General features: G+C 41.6%; 1 protein-coding gene across 1 annotated transcript; it reads right to left on the bottom strand.

Annotated features, from left to right (window-relative positions):
* Nucleotides 1-2,203: 2,203 nt before the first annotated feature.
* On the bottom strand, nt 2,204-12,282 carry UBE2A (ubiquitin conjugating enzyme E2 A). The gene is made up of 6 exons (XM_041741732.1): nt 12,037-12,282; nt 11,814-11,894; nt 11,376-11,401; nt 5,105-5,194; nt 4,025-4,113; nt 2,204-3,746 (listed from the first exon to the last, which is right to left on the bottom strand). The coding sequence occupies exons 1-6, from the start codon at nt 12,078-12,080 to the stop codon at nt 3,618-3,620; spliced, it is 459 nt and encodes a 152-aa protein (XP_041597666.1). The 5' UTR covers nt 12,081-12,282; the 3' UTR covers nt 2,204-3,617.
* Between the last annotated feature and the right edge of the window lie 6,685 nt (nt 12,283-18,967).

Below are 18,967 nucleotides of genomic sequence, written 5' to 3'. Positions count from 1 at the left end.
TCCCCTCTCTTTCATATTTTGCATCAAGAAGCTGCCCGTTGTAGTTAAATTAGTATCTTAAAAATATAAAGGGAATGGCTTTTGTACCTGGATCTCTAAGTTTTAGTCACCTATTGTGATTAACTGTGTGATATTTGCTTTTCCCTAACTCCCTTTCTTCTTCCTACAGTGCGTGGTATTTCCTGATGTTGGTAGGAAGAGAAATGAGGTGTGCCTTTTATTTTGTTACATAATGTTTTAATAGTGGCAAAGGGAATATAAGCTAGAATTTTTATAGATTTTATAGGATTTTTTTTAAACCTACAGAGCTCAGGCCAACCTTGAGAACCTGTGGTTCAATTAGTGAGTTAGAAAAGCCAGCCATTCTTCAGTTTTCTTGAGTAAGAGTGGCTTTGAGGATTAAGGGGGGTGAAAACTCATCTCTCTCTACATTTCTTTCCTCTTCCCAAAATGATCGGGCGGGGGGAGGGAGGTGAGGAGAAGGGACATGCTACACATAAATCTGGTTTATTTAGGTATGTTCAACAGAACAGGATATTAACGTCACAGTTGAGGCTCCCAAATAACAGGGCCAGCTATACATTTGGTTCTGGATTTGAGGGTTCAGATTTCCTAACTTCTTAGATCAGCTTTGGTATTGATGTGGAATAAGGGTGAAGTCATTTAACTCTGCTTGACAATAAAATTATGTTGAGAAGTGGGTTTGGCAAGAATGAGCTGCTGACAACCTTGCCGTTCTGTTTTGTCCCCATTCTGTAGACTCCTGTATTTCCCCTTTCTTCTAAAGAGCAGTCATTTTTAACTCAGTAACTTTGCCATAAAACCTGCACAGATAAACAAGCTGCTTCAAGTTTTATTTGAATTACTTAAATATGTTCTGAGGAAGTAAAATCTTTCAGTTATATAGATAGCCTTGAGTCTGACAGATCTACTTTTGATTTTTCTCCTTTGATTGCAAAATGAATGGGAACTTTATGCATTCTGTTGGGATCCTTTTTTTTTTTTAGTAGAATACAGTCCATTCACTTGACTGTGAGTAACCCCTGAAGCTGGAGATGGGTCCTAAATAAAGGACTCTTGATTATAACTGGTTCTTCCGCATGTCCCCTTCCCCATACCAGCAGGTGCAGAATTGAAGATTCAAGTTCAGATCAGACTGCCTTTTGTAAGGGGACCTCACAGATTTGTTCTAACCTTATTGTTATATGCAGGCAGACTGTGGCATTTGTAAAAAAAAAAAAACAAAAAACAAAAAACGAATTTGCTTTAAATGTTTGAGTGGTTTTTATAGTGCCTTTGACCATGGATATGATGCTTTTAGAGATCGGCTTGTTGACTCTGTTGTAAGGGTTCAAAAGGATTATCCCATGAAAAAGATTGGGAATAGTGTTTCTTAGGTGTATAAAAAGAAAAAAATTAAATCTGCACATTATGGATCTCACCTTAATTTTTTTAGAGCGTACTACCAGTGTCAAAACTTAAGGTACTCAGCCACAGGATGAAAAAATTAATGTAAAGCTAATCTATCAAATAAAGACCAATTTAATGTGGTTCTGCTTTGAAGCAGAAATGGACTTGAGGAAAAATATTAAGCATATTTAAGGATGATGCTCCTAGGTGGGACAAACCAAATCAATGCACTGAATGAATTGTGCCTCATTGTGGCTCCTTTAAGTGCCATGTCCTAAAGGATGCATGTAGTACATACACCATAAAGATTTATTTTTAAGATTGGTTTGAGAGAGAGAGCATGTTTGCACACAGAAGGAGAAGTAGACTCCCCGCTGAGCAGGGAGCCAGATGCAGGGCTCCATCCCAGGACCCCCAGATTATGACCCAAGTGGAAGGCAGAGGCACCCCATGTAAAGACTTAATTTCATTTAGCCCCTACTCCAGACGACAGGTGAGAGTTTCTACAAAGTCACTGTTCTTGGCTCTTTCAAATGAGACAGGTTGCTTCCCCAGAAGGAAGCAGTTTTGTTTAAACAAGATTGAGGATACTTGCACTCCCAAACTTTACACAAGAATCAAAATACCATTTTGTAATAGTTTGGTACTATTTGCTTTTAAGCTAGGGCTTCTTAAAGAGGTGGAATGTCAGGATCAACAAGTTAGAACTTGGTCTCTGTGGACACTGGTAAATACCCAGGTTTATCAACTCCCCCAATACCATTTCATTCGCTTGATTGACCATACTAGATGCTGAAGGAACTTTGTTTTATTTAACAGTTTTACATTCTTGTTAAAACGTTAAAAAAAGAACAAAGCATGAACACTTATAACAAGAAGGTCCTCTCCAACAGTATCTACTCCTCTTTTTCCTCTCCCAGAGTGTGTATTTTCTTTTACCAGGTGTATTTCAAGGGGGAAAGTGAGTAGATATGAGATTCCAATAAGTTAATACTAAAAGTTCATAGTGAGCTAAAATATAATTATACCTTGACTACAAAATTTTAAGGTTATTTTTATTTACAAGTTTTGAAAAATGTACATTTTTTTACATGGGTTACTTGTGCAAAGTTAGATTTAGAAGAGTGACAAATGCACAAAAGGTGACGATGAACATTAGACAAAACATGTACAAGCCTCGTCCCACACTGCTACTTAAAGGTACTGCCTATCTAAAGTATAAATATCCAAAGAAAGATCACAAACGTGACTTTAAGGTTCTTATAATACTGAAAGGGAAGACGGAACTAAAGCATGCAGCATTAACTCAGGGTTTGAGTGGAAAATAGTTTGCCACAGATACGCTCCCTTCCTTGGGTTAAAACTCTTTAAAAAAAAAAAAATGACGGGATTTTATCTAGGGTAGCACTGCTCCTTTAAAAAGATTAAAGGATCTCCCACCTTCCCTAGCTTAAAAACTAATGATTGTTTTCCATTCCTCTGCTCCCACACCTCTTTAAAAAACAAAAACCCAGACGACTTCAGAATTCTGAAACTTAGCATGGATGAGCCCAGTGAATATCTTGCAAGGAGAGGATGTGTCAGTTACAATTGCCGCGTTCCTTCGGCTAAGTCCTTTAACTTTTTCCTTCCCACCAGGAAAAACCATCTTGTAACTCGTATTGGTTAGATCTCAGTATAACAGCCTTTAAGCCTCCATTGCTTTTTCAGAATGGATAGTTTATGTGGATTTGTTTCCCTGTTTTCCGTAGGCCGTATTCCAAACATTCACTTCGAAATCCAACACAAGTGAAGGACCAGCCAGGGTGAAACACTTTAGCAATCATTTTGTTAAAAATAACATCCTGGTCATCAAGCTATGCATAAGCACCACTTGTATAACAATTCACTTGAAAAGCTTAGTGTAAAGTACAGTAATGCAATACTGCCCTAAAACTGGAGATGAGACACAACAGAAAGGGAATGAAGCAGTAGTAATTTTTGCACGTAACCCAGGTACAGTACATTTGATCTCATAGAGGGTGTTTTCTGATGTTCAAGGAGAGGGTAGAAGGGGTAGGAAAAGCTTGGCAAGGGAAGATGGAAACAGCACAACAGCTATTTTGCTTTTAATAAAGTAAATGTAATGACACTGAGGAATAGGAAGGTGACAAACACATCAATAGATATTTTTCTTATGACCAGCCTCTTCTTTAGCTGCACCCGTGTCAACAGTCGCGCCAGCTCTGTTCTACTATCGCAGAAACACGTTTCTCATATTCCCGCTTGTTCTCCTGGTAGAGCTGTGCAGCCTGGCTGTTTGCTGGACTATTGGGATTGGGTTCATCCAGTAGGGACTACAGAGACAATTTGTAAAAGGTCAGTTCATCCGTGCAAAAAAAAAAAAAAAAACCACACATATTCAAAACACTCAACTGAATTGTCCTCAGCAACAACTAAATGTGCATACTAACCTAGAGTAACATTAATCTGCTGGTAGCTAGGCAAATGCATGTTTTCTGGGGGCGTGGGTTAATGACCTGCCCTGTACCTTAATTTAGGACTTTCAGAAACAATTCAAGTGCTAATATAAACATATGAAAGGCCATAGTTGGTGACATTAAGGAAAATTCACCTGTATGGATGTTAAAATGGAAGACACATCATAGGTTGGACTCCAACGGTTCTGAAGTATGTCCAGACATATACTACCATCTGCATAGACTAGGAGCATAGAAGTAGGTATGTTAAATGTAGTAACACCATTAAGATTTTTAACATCACAGTCAAGACAAATAGTCAAGAACACTTTGCTTGTGAGGTTTAAAAAGATTCCTAAGCTGCTTCTCAGTTATCTTCCTAAGAAGCAAAGTCCTAATCATTGCTAGTGAATTAATCAAAGAATGTCAAATACATTTCATATAAAACTAGAAGATACTTAGTGCTCTTTCTTCTGAGAAGACTGCCCTATTAACCAGGAAATAATACACATTTTCCAACAGGGTCCACCCAGACATGTGGGAAATTTATTCCACTAAACTTGCAAACTCTATCTCCTATATGAAAGAGTAAAATATAGCTCAGAGTTCAGAAGATCTCATTTTGCCATGAAGACAAAAATATCTGATATCCAAAAAAATACTTTATTAGCCTGAATTTAAAAAGCAAACTGTTTTAGGACTACCATTAGCCAAAAAGGCAGAATGTAAGTTAGAATCGCCTGCTGCTCTTCCAATATACTGTAGCCTTCAGCCACAGAATCTGATATTCAGTAGGTCTGGAGTGGGGCCAAGGCATCTGTATTTTTAAAGTGTTCTGTGGGTAATTTTGATCTGCATCTAAAGTTGAAAAACTATCATTCTAAATAAATACATTGTTCTAAATGTTGTGAAAGCAGTCACATGACTACCCAATCCAGCCTGACGGTAAAAGGAAACATCAAGAGCGTTCTTATTTTGTGTAATAAGTAAATGATAAAGATCATCAAAACCAGGAGGTTTGTAGACTCCAAGCAAAGGCAGAGTACCTTCACTGCTTCAGTTCTGGGAATAGAGATCAAGACAGCAACAGACCATCACGAACAAGTTGTTTTCAGGAACGGCAAGATGCCTAAACAAATACTCAGGTACTATGGACAGATACAGAGGAAACGTGGAACACCTCCTATAATTAACAGTGTAGTAGTTTAAAATACTGAATTAAAAGTGATACTTGCCATTTGGATGAAACATCTTAGAGACAAATCTAACCGTAGGTGGTTTATTTGGATATTCTTCAGTGAATTCTATTGTAAGCTTAAATGTTCCTGTAGTTAAAAAAGAAAGGTTTAAGAAACAGATTTATTGCTTTGTTCAGCAGTACTTTCTTTTTAATGCTACATGCCATTTTTTTTTTTACCAGTACTAAATGAAATAATGCAAAGATGCAGGGTAGAGAGGAAAGAGAGGCCAGGTAAGATCTCCAGGAACTGCTCTAAAAATAGACACATATTCTAAGAACCACCACCCAAAGGAGATTTGTTTTTGTTTTGTTTTGCCATCATTCTCCCCCAAACTTAAATACAGTCATCTTAAACTCAAAAGTACTGCCTGCAGGATAACTTTAGCCACGGTCCATTTGGAAGATATCCTTAAAATGACAAGAGACCAGAGCCAAAATTTGGCACTCTTCCCCTTGAAAGACTGAAAGGCCTCAAAGGCCTATTTTAAGCAGCCGCCATCTTAAACTCTCCAGTGATTCTGACACAGGCTAGAGAGAACGAGAGTATAAAGGTTCCAAAATCAGTGCTAGAAATACAAATCGATAACCAAAATAGTTTCTTAAATGGAAGGGAATAAGTATAAAAGTGTTCACTGGCTCCTTTTCATATAATAGCAACTCTATAATGAAAACATAATTGTATGTATGCCAGGAAAAACCTTACACTCTCTCAAAAATCCTTAACTATGACTCATGAGCTACTTCACTATAGTCAACTCAATTATTCACACTAATGGAGGGAATTAGTGGCAGAAATAATTTAAAAATCACATTAGATTGCATTCATGTCTCCAGCAAATATATCTAATGCTGTTTGTTTAGGCTGCTATTGAAATGAATTTATTTTCCTTGAATACAGGTCAACTAAGGTGTAGCAGGAGGCCGTAAAGTGTACTAGGTTATAGATTTATTTATAAGGAATGAACAAACTTGATCTCATTCAAGAATTGTAGGGTGGGGGATCCCTGGGTGGCGCAGCGGTTTGGCGCCTGCCTTTGGCCCAGGGCGCGATCCTGGAGACCCAGGATCGAATCCCACATCGGGCTCCCGGTGCATGGAGCCTGCTTCTCCCTCTGCCTGTGTCTCTGCCTCTCTCTCTCTCTCTCTGTGACTATCATAAATAAATAAAAATTAAAAAAAAATCATTAAAAAAAAAAAAAAGAATTGTAGGGTGTTGTGATCTGGGGAGACTGTTTGCTTCAAAATATTTTTCAAATTTAAGTTTAATAAATCCAAGAAAAACAGTTGGGAATTTTTTTCCTGACTGAAATCTCTTCAAGTAAACTTAAGGAATCACACTGTCTGACATAAAATGATAGCTGTTCCACTATATTACTCTGGTTCATTTAATAATTTTATATTCTAATAAAATATACACTTCAGGTAAATTATATTTTGTTACTGGTTCCTTCAGAGTTGGCAATTTATTTCCTCCTTCCATTAATAGGTTTGTCACCACTTAAGAAAAAGACTACATTCTACTGCTAGATCTGTTACATAAAAATACCAATGTCTGTTTCCTACCAAGAAACTCATAGGAAACAGTTTGCTAACAAGGTTGCCTTTAGTATGAGGAACAGGTTTTCTAAAGTTTCAGAATTCAAAGTGCGACATATAGAGACTTAGTCCTCAAATTATTGTTAGTTCCTAAACTGTGCACAAGCCAGATCTGAAGATACTGTGTATTCTAAGGACAGAAAGTGAAATGTTTTAGAATGGACAAACATGCTATGGCCCATCAGAACATACTTCACCTTATTACCACGTGGTCATAAATCTTCCTATTTTTGAGAAAGAAATATTGGTTCTTCCTTTTCAGTACTATTGATATTATAATATGCAGGAAAAAGTGGGAATGGGTGTTAGAGAGTTCAAAATTTTGAGCTCCCTGATGTATCTGAAGTATAAACACATCTGGTTCCATGTTGAAATCTGATTAAATTAGGTAAGAGATTGATCAAGGAACTGCTCTAAAATTGGGTGGATTGAATAGCACACGGGTACTAGCTCCCAAGTAATTTAAATTAAGAACATTATCAAATATGATACCAAAAAGTGGTAAAGCAACACATAAGACAGGTGTTAGGTGGAAACAGCAGAGCATAGTGGGGAAGAGCACAAGCTTTGCAGTCAGACCTGGTCTCAATTCCTTGCTTTGTTACTTACTAGTTGTGAGACCTTGAGGAAGCCACTCAACTTGACTGAACCTCAAGTTCCTCATCTGTAAAATGGGTTTTTTTTTTTTTAATTTTTTTTATTTATTTATGATAGTCACAGAGAGAGAGAGAGGCAGAGACACAGGCGGAGGGAGAAGCAGGCTCCATGCACCAGGAGCCTGATGTGGGATTCGATCCCGGGTCTCCAGGATCGCGCCCTGGGCCAAAGGCAGGCGCCAAACCGCTGCGCCACCCAGGGATCCCTGTAAAATGGGGTTAATAATAGTACCCACCACATTACATTGGTGTGAGGCTTAAATGAGGGAAATATGCAGTGACAAAAAATAAGTGCTCCATAAATATTGTATATATAATAATCCCAAAATTTCACATCTCTAGACCCAACTGAAGGAGGCAAAACCCAACACCCAAACTTGTAAGAAACATACAATTGATGAATTTAAATATTAAATAGTACTTTCTTCCTGACCTACATCAAATGCTCACAGCTGAATTCAAGTTGAGTGTATATGTTGGTGGCTCTCAAAACCTTTGACTTGAACTTTCTGCCTGATACTTGCCCAGAAGTTCAACAAGGTGGTTACCTTGCTACCAAATAAGCTAATCAAGTCTTCTCAAAGAGCTTGTTTACTATCTTGAGAAGAGAAACAACCTGCTTATGTCTACTTAAATCTAAATTAGGACTGACCCCAAATCTTATTTCAAATATATATTTAAAAGGGGGATAGTTCATACTTTTATACATTCAACAATCAGAACCTTTTAAAATACAACCCACAATGCAATTTCTGAGATCCAAAACAAATGTTAAGGAAATTAAAAGTCCTGGAATGTTATGCAGTTGAGACTAGATCTTATCCTCTGGATATTTAGGCTAGGCTTTAAAATAACTGAAAACTTCAGCCTCCTCATTGTTGTATCCAGTCTGTACTGATTTTGTTCATCTTCCCGAGAAGGCCTTCTTAAACCATCTATACAGAAGGGCTGTGAAAATTACATGTGTTCAATGGTAGAGGTATGGCAATAAGGAGTGAAATGGTTACATTAGAGAGTTTGTGTCCTGCTAAAAACATTCACAAATTCCAATTTTGAAAATGCTGTGTTGGCCAAAGAAAATACCTGTGTTTTTCTGCCATTTGGCCACCAGTTTGTGACCCCAGAGGAGAAAACCAAGTACATGCACTTAAAAAAAATTATTTTTTTTGATGACCAGAAATTCTGATTTTTAAGTTAATACCCAAATACTCTTCACCATAGGATGTATTTACCTCAAGAACACCCTCAGTGGATTTTAAGTGATTAACCTTTAAAAGACTTAAACCAAATTCTTAAGAATACAACTATTACTAAAAGCAAATACTGGGACACCTAGGTGGCTCAGTGGTTGTGTCTGCCTTTGGCTTGGGTTGTGATCCCGGGGTCCTGGGATCAAGTCCCACATCAGGTTCCCTGTGGGGAGCCTGCTTTTCCCTCTGCCTGTGTCTCTGCCTGTCTCTCATGAATAAATAAAATCTTAAAAAAACAAAACAAAAAAGAAATACTAGTATCTTACTGTGTGTAATCAACAATTTTTAGATGATGTGATGGAGAATACTTTATTCCATAGTCTTTGTATTCAGCATATCTTGATGAGGAAGCATTGCCCCCCCCAGTGTTTTGTTTGGTAGTATTAAGTTCTTGGGAACATTTTCCTCTTACTTTAAGTGTGTGAAGTTAAATCAAAATACCTTCAAGAGTTCCTTTTCTTAAGTTTTCATCTTTAACTGAGGCCTGGCTGTTCGAGAAATGTCCCCCACAAATAGTTTACAAGGAAGCAGCAAAAGTAGTTCTGGGACTGTTGATTTACATAATACATTGGAAACAGCAAAATCAATTATGCCCCTTATCTCTAACCAGTCTTTTCTAGTAAATGTCCTAATTGTCAATAAAGGGTATTAAAAAATAGTCAAAATATATTTTGTAGCCACAGTGTGTGTTCTAGGCACCTGAGGAAGCATCCACGGATAGCAGACTGCTCAACAGAATGAATCAGAATTGTCATTTAGCTGGAGTAGTTCCTTTCAGTAATGCCAGTATGGAGATACACCATCATCAAGAATAGAACCAGTAATGTCACTGGGGAAGATCCAGGTAGATAATGGATTCCTTAAGTATCTTCTCAATTCATACCACTTAAAACAAGTGAAGCACCCTTGAAATATTTAAGTAGCCAATCCTCCAGCAAAGTGATGTACTATTAATATAGCTGTGCCCAGCAGAAAGCTGTCTGAGTAAAGTCAGGAGGGAAAAAAAAGCAGCCAATGAAAACAAAGCCTGCCAGAGCTAAAGCAAACACACAGTTAATCTGCACACAATGCTTAGGTATACTGAACTAGCACCAATCTAGTAGAGGAAAATTAAGTCAAGCTAGCTCTTGCCATGGATCAGTTCAAATGATTTGCTGCAACAAAGTACTATGCCTTTAGAATCACTCTCTTGCTGTCATTTCTTTTTATTGCAGCACTGAAGAGCAGTGACATTTACCCAGGGGGCGGAGATAGAGAGGAAGCTAAAAGTATTCAGGTGACTGTCCACAGTCTCCTAGGGAAATCTGAGTATTGGAGACAAATTAGAGAAATGGTTGATACTGCCCTCCCTCATCACACTTTGTGGACTGGTAGCATCAAAAAGCAATCCAAAAAAAGAAAAAAAAAAAAAGCAATCCAACTCAGCGCTATAAAGTATACACTTAGTAGCTTGCAGAAATGTTTTTGTTCCCACCTTCAAACTGAGTTCTGTGTGTGTGTGTGTGTGTGTGTGTGTGTATCAAGTACTAAATAAGTAAAGGAAGATGGTCATTGAAAAAATTAACAGAAAGATCCTTTTCTTTTTTTAAATACCTCAAATATTAAAAATGTCAATCAGTAGTTCAAATACTTTTAATCGTGTTTTAAATGTATTAAGCTTTTCAAAAAACTACACACGCATGCACACAATTGAATGCAAATAAAACTATATCAATGTCAGTTTCCTGGCTGTGATATTTTTGTCACATTTTGTCTTGAATGACAGTCAGTCATTCAAGATGTTAAGAAAGGGGTGGGAGAATGGGTGAAAGGTATACAAGGTCTCTATTATTATCATTATTATTAGTAATTTTAACTGCAGGTGAATCTAGAATTATCTCAAAATAAACAGTTAAAAAAAAAAAAACCAAAAAGCAACTAACATGTTTTTAAAAGTCAAGCCTAAATCCCTTAAAAATCCTGTACCTACAGGTACACATAGTACCAAGTAGGTTGCACACTCGTCAAGAAAGTACATTAAGGCTCCCCTCAATTCCAAAGCTGCTTTGAGAATACTGATCATAGTCTTGATAAAAGCACACCAAAAACTCTTTTAAAAATAAGAAACAACATAATATTCAAACTGGCCATTAAAGGTGCCATTAAAGACCATCTTAGAGCAGTAGGCTGACGGGCATTCAATGCCAGATAGTAGAAATCAGACAGTTCTGTGCAAGGGATTCATGCACCCATCCAAGAAACACATACTAAGCAGCTGCTGAACAGAGTTCCTGCCCTTGTAGTAGAATTCTGAACTAGGGGGTCTCTGAGTCTATCAGCAAGTGGTCGGGTTGATACTAAGTTTCCTGATAGGGGGCCAAATTTAGCCGGATCACAGGCCAAACCCCAAAAATCCTTAACATCAATCTATGATGCTCCTCTTAAAAAGTGATTGCCTTACCCGGGTTGGGGTATTTTTTTTCTTTCTTTCTTTCTTTCTTTTCTTTCTTTCTTTCTTTCTTTTCTTTCTTTCTTTTTTTTCCCTTTCTTTCTTTCTTTCTTTTTTTTTTTTTTTTAGCAAGCAAAAAGCAAGAAAAAAGGTGCAGTTCTAGTCAAGCGGACAATGGCCAGAACAACCTGCCACACTCGGGATTCCACTCAAGCCTTTAGCAGGCAGAGGCTAGGGAGAAGAGGGCTCTTAAGTAGGAGGCACTTCCAGGATGACTGGGAACCCCTTCCCCCAGATGATCAGGCTCCTGAAAGGTGGGTAAAGAAACTCTCTTACCATCCTCAAACGGGGTCCCTTCAGGCCTGCAACACAGAGAAAAACAGTCAGTTCCCGCTTAAGGGGCTCCCTTCCCCCTTAAGAGGTTCACCTTAAGAGAGGGCTATTCCCAGCTCCGCCAACTCCACCTCAGGTAAAGCGCCGCTTCCTGGGGCAGGAAGCCACTACAGAGAGAGGTTTCGGGCTCGGCAACCGGGCGCAGGCCGCCGCGCCTAACCGCCACCACTCCCCGCTCCGCCCCCCTCAGAACCCCAAACGGTTCCCCTGGCAGCGGGAACTGAGCTAATCGAGGCACAGGCTCCGGGGAGGCGCCTAGGCCCAGCCGGACCCAAACATTTCCCCTCTCACCCTCCGTCCCCGCCGGGGGCCGGTGCCCTAGGGCAGGCTGGGCCAGCTCGAGTCCCTCACCCGTCGCCACCTCCCGGAACGCAGACTCACCCAAAAATGACCGCGTTCCAAACCATTATGTTGTTCTCGGACGGGGCCCCGCTGACTCCAGCCGGAGGATCCTCCTGCAACCTTCAGGGAAACAGACAGGGGCTCCGCAATCCGGCACTCGCGTCCGCTCCGGGCCGCCCCCCGCCCCCGGCCCGCCTCGGGACCCGCCCTGTGCCCCGCCTGGCAGCCCCCGGCCTCGCCTCAGCGCTCCCCGGCGCGTTACCTCTTGAAGTCCCGCATGAGGCGCCGCCGAGCCGGGGTGGACATATCTCTAGCGGGGTCAGGGGTGGGGCATACACCGAGGTCTCGGGTCCCTGCGGACGCTGAGGAGGCCGAGGAGGCTGGAGGAGCCGAAGCGGCCGCCGAGGAAGCGCCCAGAGGAACGGCACTGCCCCTCCGAAGTCGAGGGTCGGTCTGGCGCCGGCTAAGCACCACCCCGGAGTAGACGGGGGCTGAACCAACCTGGAAGGAGAGGGGGGGGGGTGGAACGCCTAACGCCGGACAGGCCGTACCAAGACAGGGCGGGGGGGGTGGCAAGGAAAGTTGCTTAGGTCATTAAACCCCGGCGGGAGGCGGGGAGCGCCGGGCGCGTGCGGGAGTGAAGCAAGCTGCCGGCTGCGCGTCAGCCTGGAATTCGCTAGCAATTAGTGGTGGAAGGGGGTCCTTCTTCACCCGCCCGGGCCAAGCCGAACCCTGAGGAAGCTTTCTTCTCGTTTTCTTTCTTTTTTTTTTTTTTTTTTTAAAGATCAGATCATTTATTACAGTGCGCACTGTGGCTGGGGGCGGGAGGGAGGGTGGGTAGAGAAGAAGGTTGGAAGTCCCCAAGGAGAAGGGAGGCGAGAGTAGGTGGAGGCAAATCTGGCTCTCGGAAAGCGGGAACTCTGGGGACACGGGAGGCTGGAGAGGAGGGTGTGTGACTGGTTCAAACCGCTGAAAATCAAAAGAATAAATCGGCCACGGCTCTGAAACGGAGCTGTGGGTCCCTTGTCTGGGAGATGAATGTACGGGATTCCGGTCCCAATGTTTTAGGCCAATGATCACCCCAAAGCAAAAATAAAATAGTGGTGTGTGTGTGTGTGTGTGTGTGTGTGTGTGTGTGTGTGTGTGTGTGTCCTGGGGGAGGGAATGTGCACTTAAGGCAAGCAGAATGAGGTTTTCGCTCTGGGCACTCACAATTTGGCTCTGGAACCACATTTTCCCCTTGGCAGTTCAACAAGCCAAGCGGCTACTATATATTCAGAAGAGTCCAAGGTATGAGAATATCCGACTGCGGAGAATTGGAAGGGCAGAGAGTCTGAAGTAAAAGTAACGTAAGATGCACGTGAAAAAGCTGCAGGCTGCAGAGAGGAGTCACAGTTAGTATGTGGACCTGCAAAAGCAATAACAGTTTTAAAGAATAATTTGTAAAGGTCAATCCAAAATAACTTAGAAGGTAGGCAAAACACTCATTTTTAAGAATTTCTGAAAACATGAGAAAGGTGAGTTTCGGTTACGTCCGGGAGAGTTTGGAATGCCAAGCTAATGGATTCCTTAGAAGGTGGCTGCACATAATTAGAGCCAGTGCTAGTCACAGATGGGTCCCAGGAGAGCAGCTGGGAGACACTTGAAGTAGTCCAGGTGAGAAACACTGAGCCAGGCAGTGACAACAAAAATAGAGCAGAGGCCGTGAATGGAGAGGACTCAGTGACAGATTGAACTTGGGGTCCAGAGGGAGGAGGGAATCAGCAAAGGCTTGAGTTCTAAGTCCCCAAAGTAAACTGGGGCTTTGAAGGTGCCATGAACAGAGCGGGGAACATGGTGGGGAGGGACAGTTTCGGGACTTACTGAGTTTATGGGACTAGTGAGACATCTGAGCAAAGACATCCGTAAGATAGCAGATGTGCAGAAATTTGTTTCTGAGGCGGGAGACACTTGACAATGGTAATGATTCTAGCTGCTGCTTAACAGCAGGTACTTTGATGGGCAAGGATTTATATCTCCCATTGACACCAACAGATCGGGAGTTGAGGCAACTTCCCCCTAACAACATTCACATTGTGACTGTGGTGGGCAGGGGGTACAAAAATGAGTTGAAAATCCCCTTTTCCTCTCATCTAGTAATTGGCAGGCGACTGATAACACAGGTAATCTACAAAAGCAAGTGCATTTGTTTTCACTTGCTATTTAACAGATTACCACAGGCTGTTGGCCAAGTTCAGTTCCTTGCAGTTGTAAGGACTGAGGCCCCCATTTGCTCACTGGCTGCCAGCCAGGGCCCATTCTCAGCTCTCAGAGGTCACCCACATCCCTTGCCACGTGGCCTGTTCCATTTTCAAGCCAGCACCAGAGAACTCTCCTGCCAACGCCCCCTCACACTTGGAGTCTCAAGAAGAGCCCCAGTTCACTTTAAGGGCTTATCTCATCAGGTCCAGCCCACTCTGGGTAATCCCCTTACCTTTCTATCGTCTGATTTGGGACCTTAAACACATCTGCAAAATTCCCTCACAGAGAACCTAGGTTAGTGTTTGATTGAATAACTGGGAGAAGGTGTGTGGACATCAGTGGCCAGGGATCTTCAAATTCTGCCTGCCAGAGCAGCAGCGTGTGCATCTGCAAATGCCGAGGGGCCACACAGCAGGGGAAACCCTCAGTCTGATGAGGTTAGAACGAGCTTCCTGGAATGGGTCTGTTTCAGTTTTCTTTAAAAAGAGGTGATATCAGGGAGAGACTTCCTGGGAGAGAAATCAAACAGTTTCTATCAGCGCAACAGCATGAAAGAGTACATGGAGCTCAAGCATTTTCTGGGGTTATTGCGCAGACTAGCAGGCCTAACGGGGTGGGGGGGGATGCTGAGACCTCTGCTTGCAGAAATGAGGGCGACTGAAGTTGGTTAAATGCCCTCAAATGAAAGGATGACAGGGCTTTAGGTTTCATAGACAGCTTTAAAAAAATTATTTTATTTATTCATGAGAGACACACAGAGAGGCAGAGATACAGGCTGAGGGAGAAGCAGGCTCCATGCGGGGAGCCTGATGCGGGACTCATCCTAGGACCCCAGGATCACGGCCTAACTGAAGGCAGACACCAAACCACTGAGTCACCCAGGTGTCCCTATAGACAGCTTTTATAGGTTTTCTAGGTCTAGTTTGTATAGGTGCTGAAATGCCGCGTATATAATGTACTGGAGAGCAGGGAAGGACTGGTTGTGGAGGCTCTTCTGCCACAGGGAGTAAATGTCTGAAACTAATTGAAGGCCAGAGATGTATCTGAGTTTGTTGTAGGTTTGTTTATCTTCTGAAATTCCTTTGCTTTAGCTAATGAGTAGCTCTTGGACTGTCTAATTAAGAAAACTCGGATGTGAACCAAAGCACTTTGGAAGCCCCATGACACCAAGGGATGGGGAGAGCATTCCCCGGCTGCACAGCGGAATTGCATTGCAGAAATACTGTGCCCCCACATTCCTCACCAGAGACAGGGTTGTCATAGCAAGCAGCAACACAGAAGATTGTTCTCTAGCACAGATGATTATCAGGCTAGAACATGCTAACTATAGCATAGTTGGCCAAGCATTCCTTCCATCCCCTTTTCACCTTGACATCTTTTTTTTTTAAAGATTTTATTTGAGAGAGAAAGAGCACGAGGTGTGTATGTGTGTGTGTGTGTGGGGGGAGGTGGCGGCAGAGGGAGAAGTAGAGGGAGAACCTGAGCGGGAAGTCGAACACAGGGCTCGCAAACCCAGGACCCTGAGATCAGGGCCTGACTGAAGGCAGCCGCTTAAAAGACTGAGACATCCAGGCACCCTCACCTTGACATCTCGAAGAAATACCCTCTTCACAACCAAGCATCACTCCCCTCCCCAAAAGCAGAGGTCAAGAATAGAAGCCCTTTTCAAATGAAAGAGAAGTGTGTTACCATTGCAGCTGCCAGGAAGATAAAAAGTTCCGGGGCAGCCTGGGCAGCTCAGAGGTTTGACACCGCCTTCAGCCCTGGACCTGATCCTGGGGTCCTGGGATCGAGTCCTGCGTTGAGCTCCCTGCATGGAGCCTGCTTCTCCTTCTGCCTGTGTCTCTGCCTCTGTGTGTGTGTGTGTGTGTGTGTGTGTGTCTCATGGATAAAATCTTTTTTTTTTTTTTTTTAATTTCCAAACCATCCATAGGCGAGGACTTGAGAATTTTCACAAAAGGGAGGACCATGAGGTACAGGAATATATAACTAGGGAGATTGTGGAATTTCATTCATGAAGCTTTCAAAATGCAGACTGGATTGTGATTTTCCTGAACTATTTTGGGTCAGGGAGAGAGAGCCTGAATAAACTATCATTTCCTGCTTTATGAGGCTGTGAGTTCATATTTCTGTTAGCCAGAGAAGGCACGGAATTTTATTTTCCTGTAGTTCCCACTTCCATCTAACATTTAATACAGCAACTATGAAACAACAGAATATAAAAATCAAAAAGTCTTTCTTGACTCCATTAACCTCAGAAGACAAGTCAAGAGAATTGCTTATAGGAAACAACAGTTGTCACAGTGTGTATTCTTGGCAGTAAAAGTAGCAGTATGCTGTCCATCTATAGACCCTAGGACATAAAGAGAGAAAGAGGGAGAGAGAGAGGAGAGAGAAATAGTGAAGTTTAGAGAAATGAGGAAATTAGAGCCATGAACATAGACTTTCACTATCTGCTAAATTGCAGAATCAAAAACAAAGTCATGGCATGGCAAGCTGAATAATGCACCCCTTCCCCAAGGTCTTCTTGTCCTCATCTCTGGAATTTGTGGATATTACCTTATATGGCAAAAGGGACTTTGCAGATGTGGTTAAATTAAGAATCTCGAGATGGGGAGATTATTCAGGATAAAAACTAGTGGGCCTGATGTAATCACACGAGTCCTTATAAGAGGGAAGAAAGTCTGAATTCAGAGAGAAGGCCATGTGACTATGAAAGCAGAGATTGGAGTGATACAGCCACCAGCAAAGGAGCCAAGGGACACCGGTAGCTTCTAGATGCTGCAAGAGGCAAAAATGGGTTTTCCCCTGGAGCTTCTAGGAGCAACCAGTCCCGCTGACTTCTTGACTTTAGGCCAGTGAGATTGATTTCAGACTTCTGATCTCCAGAGCTGTAAGATAATACATTTGTGTTTTCTTAAGTCACTAAGTTTGTGGTACTTTGTTACAGCAGCAGTAGGAAACTACATTGTTTTGATATTGGGTATAGGAATTCAAAGTGGCCACATCCACCAACAAACTACAACCAAATCTAGTCCGCCATCGTTTTTCCTAGGGCTTGCAAGCCAAAAGTGATTTTCTATATTTTTAAATGGTTGCAAAAATCAAAAGAAGAATATTTAATAATATTTCAGTACACATAAGGATAACGTGAAATTCAGATTTTCAACGTCCATAAATAGTTTCATCAGGACACAACCATGCTATTTCCGTTGTGTGTTGTCTGTGACTGCTTTTGTGTTCCTATAGCAGAGTTGAGGAGCTGTTTCAGAGACTGTATGTGGCATAGTCATCACCTCACACTGTTGGTGGGTGTACCATACATCATAGTGATGCAATTATAACTCAACAGCATTTTGAATGCCACATGTATCATGGTATTATGGCATTTTTTTATTACCCATGTATAACCTATCATGTCAAAAAAAAAAAAGAAAAGAAAAGTGGATTTTGAATGTCATGCTTTTAAGGCACAGTGGAATGTAGATTATGTGGTTATCACATTAGATGTCAAAGCACCAAAAAAAAAAAAAAAAGATGTCAAAGCACCATGTTTATTACACAATGACCCTGTAGTGTTGCTAAAAGAATACGGTACACAACATTACCAAAATAAGTGCTCATTGCAATGTTCCTAACTCCCAGGAAAGCAATGGTTAGAAAAACTAGAAAGTTTAAAATGGAATATCTTATCATAGCAAAATTCTTCACAGAAATAAAAAAAAATGAAAATGAAGCTGCAGCCACAGTAATTTTCTGAGTGGCTCATTTGTTAGCCGAGCAAGGAAAACCATTTACTGATGATGAGTTAATTAAGTCGCATTTGATTGCAGAGGCCAAAGAAATGTGTCCAGGGAAAATAAACTTTTCAAAGACTATTAGCCTTTAGGCAAGAAGAGTGGCTCTAAGAGTTGAGGACATTGGAAGCAACACCAACAGTCATTAAAAAAAAAACAAAACAAAACCAGGGCAGGGGCACCTGGGTGGTGCAGTTGGTTTAGCCACTGACTCTTGGTTTCAGCTCAAGCCCTGATCTCAGAGTCATGAGATGGAGCCCCAAGTCGGGCTCTGTGCAGAGTGCCCAGTCTGCTTAGGTTTCTCTTTCCCTCTCTCTGCACAACCCCCTTTCTCAAATAAATAAAAAAATCTTAAAAAGAAAACAGTGCAAACAATTTCAAGTTATTTTCCTCGGCTCTCAGTGAGGTGACAGATATTACCAATACTGTTCCGTTGTTGTACTTTGCTCAAAAAGCCAATGCTGAATTTAGTGATGGAAAAATTGGCCCATGTGGATAGTCTGTGTGGAATAACTCAGATAAGAATATTTCCTTTTAAGATTTTATGTATTTATTTGAGAGGGAGAGAGAGAGAGCATGCACAGAAGTAGAGAGAGGGAGAAGCAGAGTCCTCACTGAGCAGAGAGCCCGAGGTGGACTTGATCATGACCTGAGGCTAGTGCAGATGCTCAACCAACTGAGCCACCCAGGCACCCCAGATGAGAATATTTCCAGAGAAGTCAAGAAGATACTAATTCACTACAACCTAAAGTAGAATCTGCTAAGATGTGTTACAAATATGTATGGAGGAGAACAAGACTTAGACAAATGTACAAAGCTTGTGAAAATGTGAGTTTTTTAAAGCCTCTGGTTATTCATTGTATTATTAAACTGTATTTTTGCAGGAAAATATTTGAGTCTCTCTTGTCTATTTCAACCATTAGTGTCAACACTTCATTTACTCAGGGGCTAAACCACTGTTAATTACACAAGTTTTTGTCAGAAATAGAAGCAGAAGATTCTGACTTGCCCAACCAACAGTTCAGTAGGTAAGCAAAGTTTTTCTGAGTTAAAAGAAATTTTTTTTGAGCTTAGGGCTGAGCTTGAAAATTTTTTGAATGAGGGGATCCCTGGGTGGCTCAGTGGTTGGGCGTCTGCCTTTGGTTCAGGGCATGA

This window comes from Vulpes lagopus, chromosome X (genome assembly GCF_018345385.1).
Source record: "Vulpes lagopus strain Blue_001 chromosome X, ASM1834538v1, whole genome shotgun sequence".
Taxonomy (NCBI): Eukaryota; Metazoa; Chordata; class Mammalia; order Carnivora; family Canidae; genus Vulpes; species Vulpes lagopus.
Note: the sequence above shows the minus strand (reverse complement) of the source record. Positions and strands in the feature narration are given on the sequence as shown.